Below are 22,483 nucleotides of genomic sequence, written 5' to 3'. Positions count from 1 at the left end.
CTATGCCTCTATAAATTTGAAAATGTTCAGCATTCTGAAGTGATCCCAAACATGGCAAATGAAACAAGATGCAGATACACATACAGTCATTCGCCCAACGCCAACAATACTATCATCGTCTCATTTGCTAGCACTAGCTTATGCTAGGGGTTGACAAGGAATATCCACACGGACATGGGCACAGTGCTGAACGCATGGTCAACTTCATGTCACCCAATCCCCTCTCAGTTACGACTATGTTTTAAATTGTTTGGTATCTTCCTTGCCTGTGCGGAATTTTCTTCATCTTTCTTGGCGTTTCTCAAGCTGTTCTCAACGGATGCATCCACAACAACCAATGACACTAATCTCTTGGAAATTACTAGTATTGCTTTTGTGCTTGCTCCTATAAATGCTAGCACTAGCAAATGCTAGGGATTTCGAAGTGATCCCAAACATGGCAATGAAACAAGACAGGATACATATACAGTCATTCGCCTAATCATGTTAACACATGACGACACGTCTTTTGAGAAAGCCTAGAATTTGTATTGTGCTTGTTATATCCGAACTAGCACTAGCAAATGCTAGGGTTCCTCAGGGGAACATCGCCAATGACCAACATCAAGAAACAAGACCAAAAGATATTTTCAAGTGAGTAAATTTCCTTCCCTTGTGTATTTAGCAATGTGTCCACCACTCCACTCCTATGGAGACTGCTAGTATTTGCATTGTGCTTGCTTTCTCATTTGCTAGCACTAGCTTATGCTAGGGGTTGACAAGGAATATCCACACGGACATGGGCACAGTGCTGAACGCATGGTCAACTTCATGTCACCCAATCCCCTCTCAGTTACGACTATGTTTTAAATTGTTTGGTATCTTCCTTGCCTGTACGGAATTTTCTTCATCTTTCTTGGCGTTTCTCAAGCTGTTCTCAACGGATGTATCCACAACAACCAATGACACTAATCTCTTGGAAATTACTAGTATTGCTTTTGTGCTTGCTCCTATAAATGCTAGCACTAGCAAATGCTAGGGATTTCGAAGTGATCCCAAACATGGCAATGAAACAAGACAGGATACATATACAGTCATTCGCCTAATCATGTTAACACATGACGACACGTCTTTTGAGAAAGCCTAGAATTTGTATTGTGCTTGTTATATCCGAACTAGCACTAGCAAATGCTAGGGTTCCTCAGGGGAACATCGCCAATGACCAACATCAAGAAACAAGACCAAAAGATATTTTCAAGTGAGTAAATTTCCTTCCCTTGTGTATTTAGCAATGTGTCCACCACTCCACTCCTATGGAGACTGCTAGTATTTGCATTGTGCTTGCTTTCTCATTTGCTAGCACTAGCTTATGCTAGGGGTTGACAAGGAATATCCACACGGACATGGGCACAGTGCTGAACGCATGGTCAACTTCATGTCACCCAATCCCCTCTCAGTTACGACTATGTTTTAAATTGTTTGGTATCTTCCTTGCCTGTACGGAATTTTCTTCATCTTTCTTGGCGTTTCTCAAGCTGTTCTCAACGGATGTATCCACAACAACCAATGACACTAATCTCTTGGAAATTACTAGTATTGCTTTTGTGCTTGCTCCTATAAATGCTAGCACTAGCAAATGCTAGGGATTTCGAAGTGATCCCAAACATGGCAATGAAACAAGACAGGATACATATACAGTCATTCGCCTAATCATGTTAACACATGACGACACGTCTTTTGAGAAAGCCTAGAATTTGTATTGTGCTTGTTATATCCGAACTAGCACTAGCAAATGCTAGGGTTCCTCAGGGAACATCGCCAATGACCAACATCAAGAAACAAGACCAAAAGATATTTTCAAGTGAGTAAATTTCCTTCCCTTGTGTATTTAGCAATGTGTCCACCACTCCACTCCTATGGAGACTGCTAGTATTTGCATTGTGCTTGCTTTCTCATTTGCTAGCACTAGCTTATGCTAGGGGTTGACAAGGAATATCCACACGGACATGGGCACAGTGCTGAACGCATGGTCAACTTCATGTCACCCAATCCCTCTCAGTTACGACTATGTTTTAAATTGTTTGGTATCTTCCTTGCCTGTACGAATTTTCTTCATCTTTCTTGGCGTTTCTCAAGCTGTTCTCAACGGATGTATCCACAACAACCAATGACACTAATCTCTTGGAAATTACTAGTATTGCTTTTGTGCTTGCTCCTATAAATGCTAGCACTAGCAAATGCTAGGGATTTCGAAGTGATCCCAAACATGGCAATGAAACAAGACAGGATACATATACAGTCATTCGCCTAATCATGTGAACACATGACGACACGTCTTTTGAGAAAGCCTAGAATTTGTATTGTGCTTGTTACATCCGAACTAGCACTAGCAAATGCTAGGCTTCCTCAGGGGAACATCGCCAATGACCAACATCAAGAAACAAGACCAAAAGATATTTTTTAAGTGAGTAAATATCCTTCCCTTGTGTATTTAGCAATGTGTCCACCACTCCACTCCTATGGAGACTGCTAGTATTTGCATTGTGCTTGCTTTCTCATTTGCTAGCACTAGCTTATGCTAGGGGTTGACAAGGAATATCCACACGGACATGGGCACAGTGCTGAACGCATGGTCAACTTCATGTCACCCAATCCCCTCTCAGTTACGACTATGTTTTAAATTGTTTGGTATCTTCCTTGCCTGTACGGAATCTTCTTCATCTTTCTTGGCGTTTCTCAAGCTGTTCTCAACGGATGCATCCACAACAACCAATGACACTAATCTCTTGGAAATTACTAGTATTGCTTTTGTGCTTGCTCCTATAAATGCTAGCACTAGCACATGCTAGGGATTTCGAAGTGATCCCAAACATGGCAATGAAACAAGACAGGATACATATACAGTCATTCGCCTAATCATGTTAACACATGACGACACGTCTTTTGAAAGCCTAGAATTTGTATTGTGCTTGTTATATCCGAACTAGCACTAGCAAATGCTAGGGTTCCTCAGGGAACATCGCCAATGACCAACATCAAGAAACAAGACCAAAAGATATTTTCAAGTGAGTAAATTTCCTTCCCTTGTGTATTTAGCAATGTGTCCACCACTCCACTCCTATGGAGACTGCTAGTATTTGCATTGTGCTTGCTTTCTCATTTGCTAGCACTAGCTTATGCTAGGGGTTGACAAGGAATATCCACACGGACATGGGCACAGTGCTGAACGCATGGTCAACTTCATGTCACCCAATCCCCTCTCAGTTACGACTATGTTTTAAATTGTTTGGTATCTTCCTTGCCTGTACGGAGCATTTTCTTCATCTTTCCTTGGCGTTTCTCAAGCTGTTCTCAACGGATGCATCCACAACAACCAATGACACTAATCTCTTGGAAATTACTAGTATTGCTTTTTTGTGCTTGCTCCTATAAATGCTAGCACTAGCAAATGCTAGGGATTTCGAAGTGATCCCAAACATGGCAATGAAACAAGACAGGATACATATACAGTCATTCGCCTAATCATGTGAACACATGACGACACGTCTTTTGAGAAAGCCTAGAATTTGTATTGTGCTTGTTATATCCGAACTAGCACTAGCAAATGCTAGGGTTCCTCAGGGGAACATCGCCAATGACCAACATCAAGAAACAAGACCAAAGATATATTTTCAAGTGAGTAAATTTCCTTCCCTTGTGTATTTAGCAATGTGTCCACCACTCCACTCCTATGGAGACTGCTAGTATTTGCATTGTGCTTGCTTTCTCATTTGCTAGCACTAGCTTATGCTAGGGGTTGACAAGGAATATCCACACGGACATGGGCACAGTGCTGAACGCATGGTCAACTTCATGTCACCCAATCCCCTCTCAGTTACGACTATGTTTTAAATTGTTTGGTATCTTCCTTGCCTGTACGAGAATTTTCTTCATCTTCCTTGGCGTTTCTCAAGCTGTTCTCAACGGATGCATCCACAACAACCAATGACACTAATCTCTTGGAAATTACTAGTATTGCTTTTGTGCTTGCTCCTATAAATGCTAGCACTAGCAAATGCTAGGATTTCGAAGTGATCCCAAACATGGCAATGAAACAAGACAGGATACATATACAGTCATTCGCCTAATCATGTTAACACATGACGACACGTCTTTTGAGAAAGCCTAGAATTTGTATTGTGCTTGTTATATCCGAACTAGCACTAGCAAATGCTAGGGTTCCTCAGGGAACATCGCCAATGACCAACATCAAGAAACAAGACCAAAAGATATTTTCAAGTGAGTAAATTTCCTTCCCTTGTGTATTTAGCAATGTGTCCACCACTCCACTCCTATGGAGACTGCTAGTATTTGCATTGTGCTTGCTTTCTCATTTGCTAGCACTAGCTTATGCTAGGGGTTGACAAGGAATATCCACACGGACATGGGCACAGTGCTGAACGCATGGTCAACTTCATGTCACCCAATCCCCTCTCAGTTACGACTATGTTTTAAATTGTTTGGTATCTTCCTTGCCTGTACGGAATTTTCTTCATCTTTCTTGGCGTTTCTCAAGCTGTTCTCAACGGATGTATCCACAACAACCAATGACACTAATCTCTTGGAAATTACTAGTATTGCTTTTGTGCTTGCTCCTATAAATGCTAGCACTAGCAAATGCTAGGGATTTCGAAGTGATCCCAAACATGGCAATGAAACAAGACAGGATACATATACAGTCATTCGCCTAATCATGTGAACACATGACGACACGTCTTTTGAGAAAGCCTAGAATTTGTATTGTGCTTGTTATATCCGAACTAGCACTAGCAAATGCTAGGGTTCCTCAGGGAACATCGCCAATGACCAACATCAAGAAACAAGACCAAAAGATATTTTCAAGTGAGTAAATTTCCTTCCCTTGTGTATTTAGCAATGTGTCCACCACTCCACTCCTATGGAGACTGCTAGTATTTGCATTGTGCTTGCTTTCTCATTTGCTAGCACTAGCTTATGCTAGGGGTTGACAAGGAATATCCACACGGACATGGGCACAGTGCTGAACGCATGGTCAACTTCATGTCACCCAATCCCCTCTCAGTTACGACTATGTTTTAAATTGTTTGGTATCTTCCTTGCCTGTACGGAATTTTCTTCATCTTTCTTGGCGTTTCTCAAGCTGTTCTCAACGGATGTATCCACAACAACCAATGACACTAATCTCTTGGAAATTACTAGTATTGCTTTTGTGCTTGCTCCTATAAATGCTAGCACTAGCAAATGCTAGGGATTTCGAAGTGATCCCAAACATGGCAATGAAACAAGACAGGATACATATACAGTCATTCGCCTAATCATGTTAACACATGACGACACGTCTTTTGAGAAAGCCTAGAATTTGTATTGTGCTTGTTATATCCGAACTAGCACTAGCAAATGCTAGGGTTCCTCAGGGGAACATCGCCAATGACCAACATCAAGAAACAAGACCAAAAGATATTTTTTAAGTGAGTAAATATCCTTCCCTTGTGTATTTAGCAATGTGTCCACCACTCCACTCCTATGGAGACTGCTAGTATTTGCATTGTGCTTGCTTTCTCATTTGCTAGCACTAGCTTATGCTAGGGGTTGACAAGGAATATCCACACGGACATGGGCACAGTGCTGAACGCATGGTCAACTTCATGTCACCCAATCCCCTCTCAGTTACGACTATGTTTTAAATTGTTTGGTATCTTCCTTGCCTGTACGGAATTTTCTTCATCTTCCTTGGCGTTTCTCAAGCTGTTCTCAACGGATGCATCCACAACAACCAATGACACTAATCTCTTGGAAATTACTAGTATTGCTTTTGTGCTTGCTCCTATAAATGCTAGCACTAGCAAATGCTAGGGATTTCGAAGTGATCCCAAACATGGCAATGAAACAAGACAGGATACATATACAGTCATTCGCCTAATCATGTGAACACATGACGACACGTCTTTTGAGAAAGCCTAGAATTTGTATTGTGCTTGTTATATCCGAACTAGCACTAGCAAATGCTAGGGTTCCTCAGGGGAACATCGCCAATGACCAACATCAAGAAACAAGACCAAAAGATATTTTCAAGTGAGTAAATTTCCTTCCCTTGTGTATTTAGCAATGTGTCCACCACTCCACTCCTATGGAGACTGCTAGTATTTGCATTGTGCTTGCTTTCTCATTTGCTAGCACTAGCTTATGCTAGGGGTTGACAAGGAATATCCACACGGACATGGGCACAGTCCTGAACGCATGGTCAACTTCATGTCACCCAATCCCCTCTCAGTTACGACTATGTTTTAAATTGTTTGGTATCTTCCTTGCCTGTACGAGCATTTTCTTCATCTTTCTTGGCGTTTCTCAACGGATGCATCCACAACAACCAATGACACTAATCTCTTGGAAATTACTAGTATTGCTTTTGTGCTTGCTCCTATAAATGCTAGCACTAGCAAATGCTAGGATTTCGAAGTGATCCCAAACATGGCAATGAAACAAGACAGGATACATATACAGTCATTCGCCTAATCATGTGAACACATGACGACACGTCTTTTGAGAAAGCCTAGAATTTGTATTGTGCTTGTTATATCCGAACTAGCACTAGCAAATGCTAGGGTTCCTCAGGGGAACATCGCCAATGACCAACATCAAGAAACAAGACCAAAAGATATTTTTCAAGTGAGTAAATTTCCTTCCCTTGTGTATTTAGCAATGTGTCCACCACTCCACTCCTATGGAGACTGCTAGTATTTGCACTGTGCTTGCTTTCTCATTTGCTAGCACTAGCTTATGCTAGGGGTTGACAAGGGATATCCACACGGACATGGGCACAGTCCTGAACGCATGGTCAACTTCATATCACCCAATCCCTCTCTCAGTTACGACTATGTTTTAAATTGTTTGGTATCTTCCTTGCCTGTACGAGCATTTTCTTCACCTTCCTTGGCGTTTCTCAAGCTGTTCTCAACAGATGCATCCACAACAACCAATGACACTAATCTCTTGGAAATTACTAGTATTGCTTTTGTGCTTGCTCCTATAAATGCTAGCACTAGCAAATGCTAGGGATTTCGAAGTGATCCCAAACATGGCAATGAAACAAGACAGGATACATATACAGTCATTCGCCTAATCATGTGAACACATGACGACACGTCTTTTGAGAAAGCCTAGAATTTGTATTGTGCTTGTTATATCCGAACTAGCACTAGCAAATGCTAGGGTTCCTCAGGGGAACATCGCCAATGACCAACATCAAGAAACAAGACCAAAAGATATTTTTCAAGTTAGTACATTTCCTTCCCTTGTGTATTTAGTAATGTGTCCACCACTCCACTCCTTTGGAGACTGCTAGTATTTGCACTGTGCTTGCTTTCTCATTTGCTAGCACTAGCTTATGCTAGGGGTTGACAAGGGATATCCACACGGACATGGGCACAGTCCTGAACGCATGGTCAACTTCATATCACCCAATCCCCTCTCAGTTACGACTATGTTTTAAATTGTTTGGTATCTTCCTTGCCTGTACGAGCATTTTCTTCACCTTCCTTGGCGTTTCTCAAGCTGTTCTCAACAGATGCATCCACAACAACCAATGACACTAATCTCTTGGAAATTACTAGTATTGCTTTTGTGCTTGCTCCTATAAATGCTAGCACTAGCAAATGCTAGGGATTTCGAAGTGATCCCAAACATGGCAATGAAACAAGACAGGATACATATACAGTCATTCGCCTAATCATGTGAACACATGACGACACGTCTTTTGAGAAAGCCTAGAATTTGTATTGTGCTTGTTATATCCGAACTAGCACTAGCAAATGCTAGGGTTCCTCAGGGGAACATCGCCAATGACCAACATCAAGAAACAAGACCAAAAGATATTTTTTGCAAGTGAGTAAATTTCCTTCCCTTGTGTATTTAGCAATGTGTCCACCACTCCACTCCTATGGAGACTGCTAGTATTTGCATTGTGCTTGCTTTCTCATTTGCTAGCACTAGCTTATGCTAGGGGTTGACAAGGGATATCCACACGGACATGGGCACAGTCCTGAACGCATGGTCAACTTCATATCACCCAATCCCTCTCAGTTACGACTATGTTTTAAATTGTTTGGTATCTTCCTTGCCTGTACGAGCATTTTCTTCATCTTCCTTGGCGTTTCTCAAGCTGTTCTCAACGGATGCATCCACAACAACCAATGACACTAATCTCTTGAAATTACTAGTATTGCTTTTGTGCTTGCTCCTATAAATGCTAGCACTAGCAAATGCTAGGGATTTCGAAGTGATCCCAAACATGGCAATGAAACAAGACAGGATACATATACAGTCATTCGCCTAATCATGTGAACACATGACGACACGTCTTTGAGAAAGCCTAGAATTTGTATTGTGCTTGTTATATCCGAACTAGCACTAGCAAATGCTAGGGTTCCTCAGGGGAACATCGCCAATGACCAACATCAAGAAACAAGACCAAAAGATATTTTTCAAGTGAGTAAATTTCCTTCCCTTGTGTATTTAGCAATGTGTCCACCACTCCACTCCTATGGAGACTGCTAGTATTTGCATTGTGCTTGCTTTCTCATTTGCTAGCACTAGCTTATGCTAGGGGTTGACAAGGAATATCCACACGGACATGGGCACAGTCCTGAACGCATGGTCAACTTCATATCACCCAATCCCTCTCAGTTACGACTATGTTTTAAATTGTTTGGTATCTTCCTTGCCTGTACGAGCATTTTCTTCATCTTCCTTGGCGTTTCTCAAGCTGTTCTCAACGGATGCATCCACAACAACCAATGACACTAATCTCTTGAAATTACTAGTATTGCTTTTGTGCTTGCTCCTATAAATGCTAGCACTAGCAAATGCTAGGGATTTCGAAGTGATCCCAAACATGGCAATGAAACAAGACAGGATACATATACAGTCATTCGCCTAATCATGTTAACACATGACGACACGTCTTTTGAGAAAGCCTAGAATTTGTATTGTGCTTGTTATATCCGAACTAGCACTAGCAAATGCTAGGGTTCCTCAGGGGAACATCGCCAATGACCAACATCAAGAAACAAGACCAAAAGATATTTTCAAGTGAGTAAATTTCCTTCCCTTGTGTATTTAGCAATGTGTCCACCACTCCACTCCTATGGAGACTGCTAGTATTTGCATTGTGCTTGCTTTCTCATTTGCTAGCACTAGCTTATGCTAGGGGTTGACAAGGAATATCCACACGGACATGGGCACAGTCCTGAACGCATGGTCAACTTCATATCACCCAATCCCTCTCAGTTACGACTATAAATTGTTTGGTATCTTCCTTGCCTGTACGAGCATTTTCTTCATCTTCCTTGGCGTTTCTCAAGCTGTTCTCAACGGATGCATCCACAACAACCAATGACACTAATCTCTTGGAAATTACTAGTATTGCTTTTGTGCTTGCTCCTATAAATGCTAGCACTAGCAAATGCTAGGGATTTCGAAGTGATCCCAAACATGGCAATGAAACAAGACAGGATACATATACAGTCATTCGCCTAATCATGTTAACACATGACGACACGTCTTTTGAGAAAGCCTAGAATTTGTATTGTGCTTGTTATATCCGAACTAGCACTAGCAAATGCTAGGGTTCCTCAAGGGAACATCGCCAATGACCAACATCAAGAAACAAGACCAAAAGATATTTTTTAAGTGAGTAAATTTCCTTCCCTTGTGTATTTAGCAATGTGTCCACCACTCCACTCCTATGGAGACTGCTAGTATTTGCATTGTGCTTGCTTTCTCATTTGCTAGCACTAGCTTATGCTAGGGGTTGACAAGGAATATCCACACGGACATGGGCACAGTGCTGAACGCATGGTCAACTTCATATCACCCAATCCCTCTCAGTTACGACTATGTTTTAAATTGTTTGGTATCTTCCTTGCCTGTACGAGCATTTTCTTCATCTTCCTTGGCGTTTCTCAAGCTGTTCTCAACGGATGCATCCACAACAACCAATGACACTAATCTCTTGGAAATTACTAGTATTGCTTTTGTGCTTGCTCCTATAAATGCTAGCACTAGCAAATGCTAGGGATTTCGAAGTGATCCCAAACATGGCAATGAAACAAGACAGGATACATATACAGTCATTCGCCTAATCATGTGAACACATGACGACACGTCTTTGAGAAAGCCTAGAATTTGTATTGTGCTTGTTATATCCGAACTAGCACTAGCAAATGCTAGGGTTCCTCAGGGGAACATCGCCAATGACCAACATCAAGAAACAAGACCAAAAGATATTTTTCAAGTGAGTAAATTTCCTTCCCTTGTGTATTTAGCAATGTGTCCACCACTCCACTCCTATGGAGACTGCTAGTATTTGCATTGTGCTTGCTTTCTCATTTGCTAGCACTAGCTTATGCTAGGGGTTGACAAGGGATATCCACACGGACATGGGCACAGTCCTGAACGCATGGTCAACTTCATATCACCCAATCCCTCTCAGTTACGACTATGTTTTAAATTGTTTGGTATCTTCCTTGCCTGTACGAGCATTTTCTTCATCTTCCTTGGCGTTTCTCAAGCTGTTCTCAACGGATGCATCCACAACAACCAATGACACTAATCTCTTGGAAATTACTAGTATTGCTTTTGTGCTTGCTCCTATAAATGCTAGCACTAGCAAATGCTAGGGATTTCGAAGTGATCCCAAACATGGCAATGAAACAAGACAGGATACATATACAGTCATTCGCCTAATCATGTGAACACATGACGACACGTCTTTTGAGAAAGCCTAGAATTTGTATTGTGCTTGTTATATCCGAACTAGCACTAGCAAATGCTAGGGTTCCTCAGGGGAACATCGCCAATGACCAACATCAAGAAACAAGACCAAAAGATATTTTCAAGTGAGTAAATTTCCTTCCCTTGTGTATTTAGCAATGTGTCCACCACTCCACTCCTATGGAGACTGCTAGTATTTGCATTGTGCTTGCTTTCTCATTTGCTAGCACTAGCTTATGCTAGGGGTTGACAAGGAATATCCACACGGACATGGGCACAGTGCTGAACGCATGGTCAACTTCATATCACCCAATCCCCTCTCAGTTACGACTATGTTTTAAATTGTTTGGTATCTTCCTTGCCTGTACGAGCATTTTCTTCATCTTCCTTGGCGTTTCTCAAGCTGTTCTCAACGGATGCATCCACAACAACCAATGACACTAATCTCTTGGAAATTACTAGTATTGCTTTTGTGCTTGCTCCTATAAATGCTAGCACTAGCAAATGCTAGGGATTTCGAAGTGATCCCAAACATGGCAATGAAACAAGACAGGATACATATACAGTCATTCGCCTAATCATGTGAACACATGACGACACGTCTTTTGAGAAAGCCTAGAATTTGTATTGTGCTTGTTATATCCGAACTAGCACTAGCAAATGCTAGGGTTCCTCAGGGGAACATCGCCAATGACCAACATCAAGAAACAAGACCAAAAGATATTTTTCAAGTGAGTAAATTTCCTTCCCTTGTGTATTTAGCAATGTGTCCACCACTCCACTCCTATGGAGACTGCTAGTATTTGCATTGTGCTTGCTTTCTCATTTGCTAGCACTAGCTTATGCTAGGGGTTGACAAGGAATATCCACACGGACATGGGCACAGTCCTGAACGCATGGTCAACTTCATGTCACCCAATCCCCTCTCAGTTACGACTATGTTTTAAATTGTTTGGTATCTTCCTTGCCTGTACGAGCATTTTCTTCATCTTCCTTGGAGTTTCTCAAGCTGTTCTCAACGGATGCATCCACAACAACCAATGACACTAATCTCTTGGAAATTACTAGTATTGCTTTTGTGCTTGCTCCTATAAATGCTAGCACTAGCAAATGCTAGGGATTTCGAAGTGATCCCAAACATGGCAATGAAACAAGACAGGATACATATACAGTCATTCGCCTAATCATGTGAACACATGACGACACGTCTTTTGAGAAAGCCTAGAATTTGTATTGTGCTTGTAATATCCGAACTAGCACTAGCAAATGCTAGGGTTCCTCAGGGGAATATCGCCAATGACCAACATCAAGAAACAAGAAGAAAGATATTTTCAAGTGAGTAGATTTCCTTCCCTTGTGTATTTAGCAATGTGTCCACCACTCCAATCCTTTGGAGACTGCTAGTATTTGCATTGTGCTTGCTTTCCCATTTGCTAGCACTAGCTTATGCTAGGGGTTGACAAGGGATATCCACACGGACATGGGCACAGTCCTGAACGCATGGTCAACTTCATATCACCCAATCCCCTGTCAGTTACGACTATGTTTTAAATTGTTTGGTATCTTCCTTGCCTGTACGAGCATTTTCTTCATCTTCCTTGGAGTTTCTCAAGCTGTTCTCAACGGATGCATCCACAACAACCAATGACACTAATCTCTTGGAAATTACTAGTATTGCTTTTGTGCTTGCTCCTATAAATGCTAGCACTAGCAAATGCTAGGGATTTCGAAGTGATCCCAAACATGGCAATGAAACAAGACAGGATACATATACAGTCATTCGCCTAATCATGTGAACACATGACGACACGTCTTTTGAGAAAGCCTAGAATTTGTATTGTGCTTGTTATATCCGAACTAGCACTAGCAAATGCTAGGGTTCCTCAGGGGAACATCGCCAATGACCAACATCAAGAAACAAGACGAAAGATATTTTCAAGTGAGTAAATTTCCTTCCCTTGTGTATTTAGCAATGTGTCCACCACTCCACTCCTATGGAGACTGCTAGTATTTGCATTGTGCTTGCTTTCTCATTTGCTAGCACTAGCTTATGCTAGGGGTTGACAAGGGATATCCACACGGACATGGGCACAGTCCTGAACGCATGGTCAACTTCATATCACCCAATCCCCTCTCAGTTACGACTATGTTTTAAATTGTTTGGTATCTTCCTTGCCTGTACGAGCATTTTCTTCATCTTCCTTGGCGTTTCTCAAGCTGTTCTTAACGGATGTATCCACAACAACCAATGACACTAATCTCTTGGAAATTACTAGTATTGCTTTTGTGCTTGCTCCTATAAATGCTAGCACTAGCAAATGCTAAGGATTTCGAATTGATCCTAAACATGGCAATGAAACAAGACAGGATACATATACAGTCATTCGCCTAATCATGTGAACACATGACGACACGTCTTTTGAGAAAGCCTAGAATTTGTATTGTGCTTGTTATATCCGAACTAGCACTAGCAAATGCTAGGGTTCCTCAGGGGAACATCGCCAATGACCAACATCAAGAAACAAGACGAAAGATATTTTCAAGTGAGTACATTTCCTTCCCTTGTGTATTTAGTAATGTGTCCACCACTCCACTCCTATGGAGACTGCTAGTATTTGCACTGTGCTTGCTTTCTCATTTGCTAGCACTAGCTTATACTAGGGGTTGACAAGGGATATCCACACGGACATGGGCACAGTCCTGAACGCATGGTCAACTTCATATCACCCAATCCCCCTCTCAGTTACGACTATGTTTTAAATTGTTTGGTATCTTCCTTGCCTGTACGAGCATTTTCTTCATCTTCCTTGGCGTTTCTCAAGCTGTTCTCAACAGATGCATCCACAACAACCAATGACACTAATCTCTTGGAAATTACTAGTATTGCTTTTGTGCTTGCTCCTATAAATGCTAGCACTAGCAAATGCTAAGGATTTCGAAGTGATCCCAAACATGGCAATGAAACAAGACAGGATACATATACAGTCATTCGCCTAATCATGTGAACACATGACGACACGTCTTTTGAGAAAGCCTAGAATTTGTATTGTGCTTGTTATATCCGAACTAGCACTAGCAAATGCTAGGGTTCCTCAGGGGAACATCGCCAATGACCAACATCAAGAAACAAGACCAAAAGATATTTTTCAAGTGAGTACATTTCCTTCCCTTGTGTATTTAGTAATGTGTCCACCACTCCACTCCTATGGAGACTGCTAGTATTTGCACTGTGCTTGCTTTCTCATTTGCTAGCACTAGCTTATGCTAGGGGTTGACAAGGGATATCCACACGGACATGGGCACAGTCCTGAACGCATGGTCAACTTCATATCACCCAATCCCCTCTCAGTTACGACTATGTTTTAAATTGTTTGGTATCTTCCTTGCCTGTACGAGCATTTTCTTCATCTTCCTTGGCGTTTCTCAAGCTGTTCTCAACAGATGCATCCACAACAACCAATGACACTAATCTCTTGGAAATTACTAGTATTGCTTTTGTGCTTGCTCCTATAAATGCTAGCACTAGCAAATGCTAGGGATTTCGAAGTGATCCCAAACATGGCAATGAAACAAGACAGGATACATATACAGTCATTCGCCTAATCATGTGAACACATGACGACACGTCTTTTGAGAAAGCCTAGAATTTGTATTGTGCTTGTTATATCCGAACTAGCACTAGCAAATGCTAGGGTTCCTCAGGGGAACATCGCCAATGACCAACATCAAGAAACAAGACGAAAGATATTTTCAAGTGAGTAAATTTCCTTCCCTTGTGTATTTAGTAATGTGTCCACCACTCCACTCCTATGGAGACTGCTAGTATTTGCATTGTGCTTGCTTTCTCATTTGCTAGCACTAGCTTATGCTAGGGGTTGACAAGGGATATCCACACGGACATGGGCACAGTCCTGAACGCATGGTCAACTTCATATCACCCAATCCCCTCTCAGTTACGACTATGTTTTAATTTGTTTGGTATCTTCCTTGCCTGTACGAGCATTTTCTTCATCTTCCTTGGCGTTTCTCAAGCTGTTCTCAACGGATGCATCCACAACAACCAATGACACTAATCTCTTGGAAATTACTAGTATTGCTTTTGTGCTTGCTCCTATAAATGCTAGCACTAGCAAATGCTAAGGATTTCGAAGTGATCCTAAACATGGCAATGAAACAAGACAGGATACATATACAGTCATTCGCCTAATCATGTGAACACATGACGACACGTCTTTTGAGAAAGCCTAGAATTTGTATTGTGCTTGTTATATCCGAACTAGCACTAGCAAATGCTAGGGTTCCTCAGGAGAACATCGCCAATGACCAACATCAAGAAACAAGACCAAAAGATATTTTTCAAGTGAGTACATTTCCTTCCCTTGTGTATTTAGTAATGTGTCCACCACTCCACTCCTATGGAGACTGCTAGTATTTGCACTGTGCTTGCTTTCTCATTTGCTAGCACTAGCTTATGCTAGGGGTTGACAAGGGATATCCACACGGACATGGGCACAGTCCTGAACGCATGGTCAACTTCATATCACCCAATCCCCTCTCAGTTACGACTATGTTTTAAATTGTTTGGTATCTTCCTTGCCTGTACGAGCATTTTCTTCATCTTCCTTGGCGTTTCTCAAGCTGTTCTCAACAGATGCATCCACAACAACCAATGACACTAATCTCTTGGAAATTACTAGTATTGCTTTTGTGCTTGCTCCTATAAATGCTAGCACTAGCAAATGCTAGGGATTTCGAAGTGATCCCAAACATGGCAATGAAACAAGACAGGATACATATACAGTCATTCGCCTAATCATGTGAACACATGACGACACGTCTTTTGAGAAAGCCTAGAATTTGTATTGTGCTTGTTATATCCGAACTAGCACTAGCAAATGCTAGGGTTCCTCAGGGGAACATCGCCAATGACCAACATCAAGAAACAAGACCAAAAGATATTTTTCAAGTGAGTACATTTCCTTCCCTTGTGTATTTAGTAATGTGTCCACCACTCCACTCCTATGGAGACTGCTAGTATTTGCACTGTGCTTGCTTTCTCATTTGCTAGCACTAGCTTATGCTAGGGGTTGACAAGGGATATCCACACGGACATGGGCACAGTGCTGAACGCATGGTCAACTTCATATCACCCAATCCCCTCTCAGTTACGACTATGTTTTAAATTGTTTGGTATCTTCCTTGCCTGTACGAGCATTTTCATCAACTTTCTTGGCGTTTCTCAACGGATGCATCCACAACAACCGATGACACTAACCTCTTGGAAATTACTAGTATTGCTTTTGTGCTTGCTCCTATAAATGCTAGCACTAGCAAATGCTAGGGATTTCGAAGTGATCCCAAACATGGCAATGAAACAAGACAGGATACATATACAGTCATTCGCCTAATCATGTTAACACATGACGACACGTCTTTTGAGAAAGCCTAGAATTTGTATTGTGCTTGTTATATCCGAACTAGCACTAGCAAATGCTAGGGTTCCTCAGGGGAACATCGCCAATGACCAACATCAAGAAACAAGACCAAAATATATTTTCAAGTTGAGTATATTTCCTTCCCTTGTGTATTTAGTAATGTGTCCACCACTCCACTCCTATGGAGACTGCTAGTATTTGCATTGTGCTTGCTTTCTCATTTGCTAGCACTAGCTTATGCTAGGGGTTGACAAGGAATATCCACACGGACATGGGCACAGTGCTAAACACATGGTCAACTTCAAAACACCTAATTTTGTCTATGTTTTAAAAATGTTTGGTATCTTCCTCCCTTACATTTTTTCTTCATCTTCCTTGGCGTTTCTCAAGCTGTTCTCAACGGATGCACCCACAACAACCAATGACACTAATCTCTTGGAAATTACTAGTATTGCTTTTGTGCTTGCTCCTATAAATGCTAGCACTAGCAAATGCTAGGAATCCCAGAAGTTATTGAGAAAGTTGTTTCGGTGAATATCTCATACATGTATATAACCTATAGAAGTGTTACTTAAATGAATATGTTGAGATATGGTTTTTCTTTTAGTCTAAGTGTTATTTCAGTACTTTGTGAGACCTCCTTGCCCTGCAATACACGACTGAATCCACCTTGGGTATACTGCAGATCAAAGTTTGTTGGAAATTGTGTGGCAGCGTATCCAAATATTCAACCACTTCTTTCTTCATATGATCAATATTTCTAAGTCCCTTTTTGTTTATTCTGCCCTTCATTAGTCGTCACACATTCTCAATTGGGTTGAAATTTGGGCTGTAGCTGGGCCAGTCTAAAACTTGAACATTTTCATCCATCAACCACTGTTTTGTGTAGCCTGCAGTGTGTTTTGTGTCGTTATCATGGTGTAAAATCCAATTATCTTCATACGGTGTTGGGGCCGTTGGAAGGAGGAGATCATTTAAGATGTCAGGATATCGTTCATTCGTCAAATTTCCAGAGAAAATACACAACAGTGTCACTCCACATGATATCCCACCCCATATGTGAAATTTTGGGCTATGTTTTGGGCATTGGTAGGTAGGTTTCACGGTATCTTTAGTCCAAATTTTCACAGAGTTCGTAAAAAAGCCAGACAGAACCTTTCATCAGAAAAGAAAACAATATCCCAATCTTGATTTTCGTGAGCCCTACACCAGTTTAAACGTCTTTCCTTTTGTGCATCTTTCATCAATGGTGAGGGATTCCACGCCTTTTCACCCAGTTAAGTCTGTGTAATTTTTGTCTGAGGGTTTCATTACATACCTGAGGACTTCCTCTATTAATCATCTCATTTCTGATATTCTCAATGCTTTCCAATTTTCCCCAACACACAATCTGACCAAGTCGCTGGCGATCCGTAGTACTGAACTTCCTTGGCCTCCCTGTCCCTGACTTGTGCTCAACTCCTGACTGAATATTCTTCAAAGTTCTGTATACTGTAGACAAAGGAATGTCATGTCATGCTTACCAGCTAATGCTTTTGCATTAGTCACACCCCTTTCAAAATCAACAGCTTTCTTTTCTCTTCGGCTGTCAAATCTGCCATGTCAACAAGGGAAGTCATCTGCTAGACCATGGGAGATAACTCTTGATGTAGTAAGGTTCATTCTTAAGCCTACAAGATTTGCCTCCCATATTGAGTACTACATAATGTAACACCTACTTTAAAATTCTATTATCGGTATTAGGAAAGTAAGGTTTTCTAAATATTTTCTGGGAAAACTGTATACCATGTATTGAGTTTCATGATCATATCAAGTGGTGGTGGGGTAGCCTAGTTGTTAAAGTGTTCACTCATCATGCCGAAGACCCGGGATCGATTCCACACATGGGTACAATGTGTGAAGCCCATTTCTGGTGTTCCCAGCCGTGATATTGCTGGAATATTGCTAAAAGCAGCATAAAGCCAAACCCATTCATTCACTCACTCATGTTCATATCAGGTTTTTCCCCTTTGGGGGGTCTCTTTTGTCACTGTTTAGTTTATTAACCTGCACAAATTCTTACTTTATGAGTGTAATGAGGTTAATAAACTTGGCCTAACATTAATCATCTTGCTTCTTTTTATTCCACCACTTCTACCTAGCAAGGAGTGAGTGAGTGTAGTTTTATGCCGCACTGAGCAATTTTCCAGCTATATGGCAGCAGTATGTAAATAATCAAGTCTGGACCAGACAATCCAGTGATGAATAGCACGAGCATCGATCTATGCAATTGGGATACGATGACATGTGTCAACCATGTTAGTGAGACTAAAACTAAACTCACTCACTCCTTTTTGAATTTGAAATCGCCAGTGGTAGTGTTTGTCATAGAGTCTAAAATTGAGCTACCAACAAAACATGCATCATCTGCATTCACAGTTGCACTCTGTTTGCAATGTTTCTGAGGCCAGGATCTTGTTTGAATGGGTCTCTGTCTTGAAGGAAACTGAGTAATTTCATGCCCACATTCTTGTCTCTCTCCTGTCTTGCATTGGACATGTCCTTGTGTAGTTCAGAGTTTCTGTTTCCACTACTTGTAAGATCACTCATGGCATTGCTGACTTCCATGCATGATGGCATTGACATAAGCCTCTGCGTTTCAGACATGACTGTCCCCCTTGTAAGTCCTCCATTTGTCTTAATGCTCCTCATGAACCCCTGTTCAATCACAAGATCTGTTGAAAGTCCTCCCCAATAGGGATCGGAACGGCGTATAACATGATGACCTGAGTTGAAGAGTTTTAAGGTCTTGGGATGTGTCCCTTGCAGGAAGTCATCAACTGAACGTACAACTGAACTGATTTGGTATACAAGTTATGACAATAGACTTTAGGTGCATCTTCCAATTTCCTAATGTTTCAGCTTTAATGAAATTCCGCAAGATATCTACATGTACCATGTTCATATACTGGATCCAAAGTTTTGCTGTCCTCATATTGCTTAGTGCATCTTTTTCTGGGTTTAACTGATGGTGAATGTTCTTTATGTGTTTGAAGAAGATACTTCACCAACAGTCTAGGATTCCCTTATCAGCTATCGTACAGCACTTCTGCCATGTTGAGATCCTCATCATCACTGTTTTGAAGGGGAGTGGCAAGGTCAGCTTCATCAGAAGGCTTACAAAACCTAGGAAGGTTCACGTTAAAAGCTCTTGATACCAACAGTGCACTGAGAGCTGTGGCTACAGGATAGTGAGCTCGAATTGTTCTGGCAACAGCTTTCCCTGTTAGTATGTAACTAATTGTGTTACTGGCATATATCACTATTAGAAGTTCAAATAGACCCTATCCAGACATGATATTTCGAATCCATCCCAAAAGGCAGTGTTCTTCAAATCCCTTGATGAAGGCTCACTGGAAATTTTCATTCAAGCTTTCTGCCAGAGAGGCTGATCAAAAGTGACGATTGGTGTGACATTGTTTTCCATGGCTTCTGTGGTGACAAGTCACTTGGGCTCATGTCAATCATTGGCAGGACGACAAATGTTAGTCAATTAACATTTAAAGACCCTCAGCTGCATTTTTAAATGTTTGTTTTTATTTTTAAAGATATAAAAGTACAATGTTTTAAAATTAATAAAACATTGTTTTTAGCAGATATTATTTTTACATAATCGTAGCATACACATACATGTAGATGTCTGAAACGATCTGAACGTTTTTTTTAAAATAAAACAAATATGATAAGGCTAATACCTATTAAACCATATATCTTTGAAAAGCCTGTAAACAGAGCTTTTATTTGATATATAACATGACACAATTGAGTAGATTACAAAAACGTTTGCATTTCCATCTAAGATTTCGAAAGCGAAGATGACCCCTATGACCTTTAGGGTTGAATTTGACCTTGTTCCACCACTGAGATTTTCCTAGATTTTTATATGTCATAAAGGAATGGTTCAGGGTCTTAAAACAGTTGATATCATTTCTGTTGCAATTTGTGGTGGGTTAGGTTAGAATCTTACCAGAATGACTGGACTATGTTATGAGTCAGATAAGGAACAAACTTTATGGATGAACAACTTCTTTATTCGGAAGATGCGACGTTTCGCTTCAGATTCTTGTATCGATGTCAAGCAGGTATGACAACGCAAGTATGAACATACGACACAAGAATGCTCTTGGACTGTTGTAACTCCTATATGTTAACATACACTTACAAAAGTCGCTGCTCTTGGACTGTTGTAACTCCTATATGTTAACATACACTTACAAAAGTCACTGCTCTTGGACTGTTGTAACTCCTATATGTTAACATACACTTACAAAAGTCGCTGCTCTTGGACTGCTGTAACTCCCATACATTAACATACACTTACGACAGTCGTAGCACTAGGACTGTTGTAACTCCCATACATTAACATACACTTACGACAGTCGTAGCGCTTAGGACTGCTGTAACTCCAATATGTTAACATACACTTAGGACAGTCGAACGCTTAGGACCCATACATTAACATACACTTACAAAAGTCGTAGCTCTTTGACTGTTGTAACTCCCATATGTTAACATACATCTATGACAGTCGTAGCACTATGGTCGTTTTGTGAAAGGGGACTCTGGTACTTCTTGATACAGGATACTGAAGTGAGATATGCAGGTAGATTCAGAAAACTTACCTGGAAGAAGAAGTCGACACAAAGTGCCACTTCGACACTGCCGATCCAGTCTCGAGATCCCAGGAATGCTGGGCCCTTGTCCTCCATGGTCACCAGAGCCTTCTGGATGTCTGGAATGGATGGCACAGGATGCGACACGGCTGCTCCAGTCTGCATCTGCTGTCTGCTTACCCAGGAGCACATCGTCTGCAGGGTCCTGTAGCCACAGCCCCACCCCTGTATAACAGGTGGTTAATGAATTAGTGACAAGTAACTGTATCCTAGTTTGTCTCAAAGTCCCTGAACCACATTATTTTCCCAACTGCCTAGCCTTTCCTGCAGTGCTAAAGCCCTAATTTATAAATGAAGCAAGTCTAGATTCCCTCCATGAACCACATTATTTTACAGCCTAAGCTAAGTCTAGATTCCCTCCATGAACCACATTATTTTCCCTACAGCCTAGCCCTCCCTGCAATGCTAAAGCCCTAAATGAAGCAAGTCTAGATTCCCTCCATGAACCACATTATTTTCCCTATAGCCTAGCCCTCCCTGCAATGTTAAAGCCCTAATTGAAGCAAGTCTAGATTCGCTCCATGAACCACATTATTTTCCCTACAGCCTAGCCCTCCCTGCAATGCTAAAACCCTAAATGAAGCAAGTCTAGATTCCCTCCATGAACCACATTATTTTCCCTACAGCCTAGCCCTCCCTGCAATGCTAAAGCCCTAAATGAAGCAAGTCTAGATCCCCCAGGTTCTGAATTTTCCATCTGACTGGGGATCCTTTTCAATTTAAATGGGTTTATTTGTTACTATCAAAATTATTATAAGAGTAATGCTATTTTTGAGGGCATTATCGTTTGCAGAAGCCTGAGGTCTTCCATTAACTGCCCGACGAAGGTTAATGTTTACTAAAAGTTAAGTTTACTCAAAACCAACTTCTGACAGAGTTGACTGCCCGAATGCAATTACGTCATCGAACAATTCAAGTGACGTCACAACAGAACGTGACGATATTCGAGCTGGGCTTTTGACAAGACCATAGCCTGCAACATGTCAAACTATATCAGTGTACGGTTTTGGTCCAATAACAACGTTAATAGTGTAATTGTTAAGGTCAGCACCAGCAAGAAAGCCAACATTACCGCTTTTTAAAGCAGATATTTGGGTTGCTTTGACTTGTTTGCCCCAGAATATCTGCCAGTCCAAAGCCAATGTCGAATGAACCGTAAGCCCACGCACCCACTATGACATCACTTGACAACAGAACTGATAGTGGCCCGTCGTTAAGGTTAAGCGGTCCAATATCATTTGCTCCGGCTCGCAAATTTCTGATAATAGGTCAGGCCGTTTCATGATAATTCCATGTATTTGAGCTATAAATATATTCAGAGAATAAACGTTAGTCTTACTGTGTCCCTCAAAACTCAAATAATAATAGGAACAGGTAAATGCACAAAATATATCTTTGTATTTAGAAATTGGTAGGGTAATTATAATGAAAAGGAAAGAGGCAAGGCTCTAAATAACAATTGCTTTAATCAATCATAATTTAGCTCATGAAATGACATCTATCAAGTTCCAAGATTAATAATTAAAAGTACACAAATTCTTAATGTGGCATTCTGAATTCAAAAGGACA

At 41.1% G+C, this 22,483-nt stretch overlaps 1 protein-coding gene across 1 annotated transcript in view; it reads right to left on the bottom strand.

Moving 5' to 3' along the window:
- The window catches only part of LOC124266425 (ufm1-specific protease 1-like), a 51,205-nt gene that overhangs the window by 26,945 nt on the left and 1,777 nt on the right, over nucleotides 1–22,483 (bottom strand). The window contains exon 3 of the mRNA XM_046701234.1: nucleotides 20,864–21,079. Coding sequence (XP_046557190.1) covers nucleotides 20,864–21,079 — 216 coding nt within the window. The remainder of the gene's footprint in view (nucleotides 1–20,863; nucleotides 21,080–22,483) is intronic.

This window comes from Haliotis rubra, unplaced genomic scaffold (genome assembly GCF_003918875.1).
Source record: "Haliotis rubra isolate DU_JTF1 unplaced genomic scaffold, ASM391887v1 Scf1256, whole genome shotgun sequence".
In the NCBI taxonomy this organism is placed as follows: domain Eukaryota; kingdom Metazoa; phylum Mollusca; class Gastropoda; order Lepetellida; family Haliotidae; genus Haliotis; species Haliotis rubra.
This window is presented reverse-complemented; position numbering and strand designations above follow the sequence as displayed.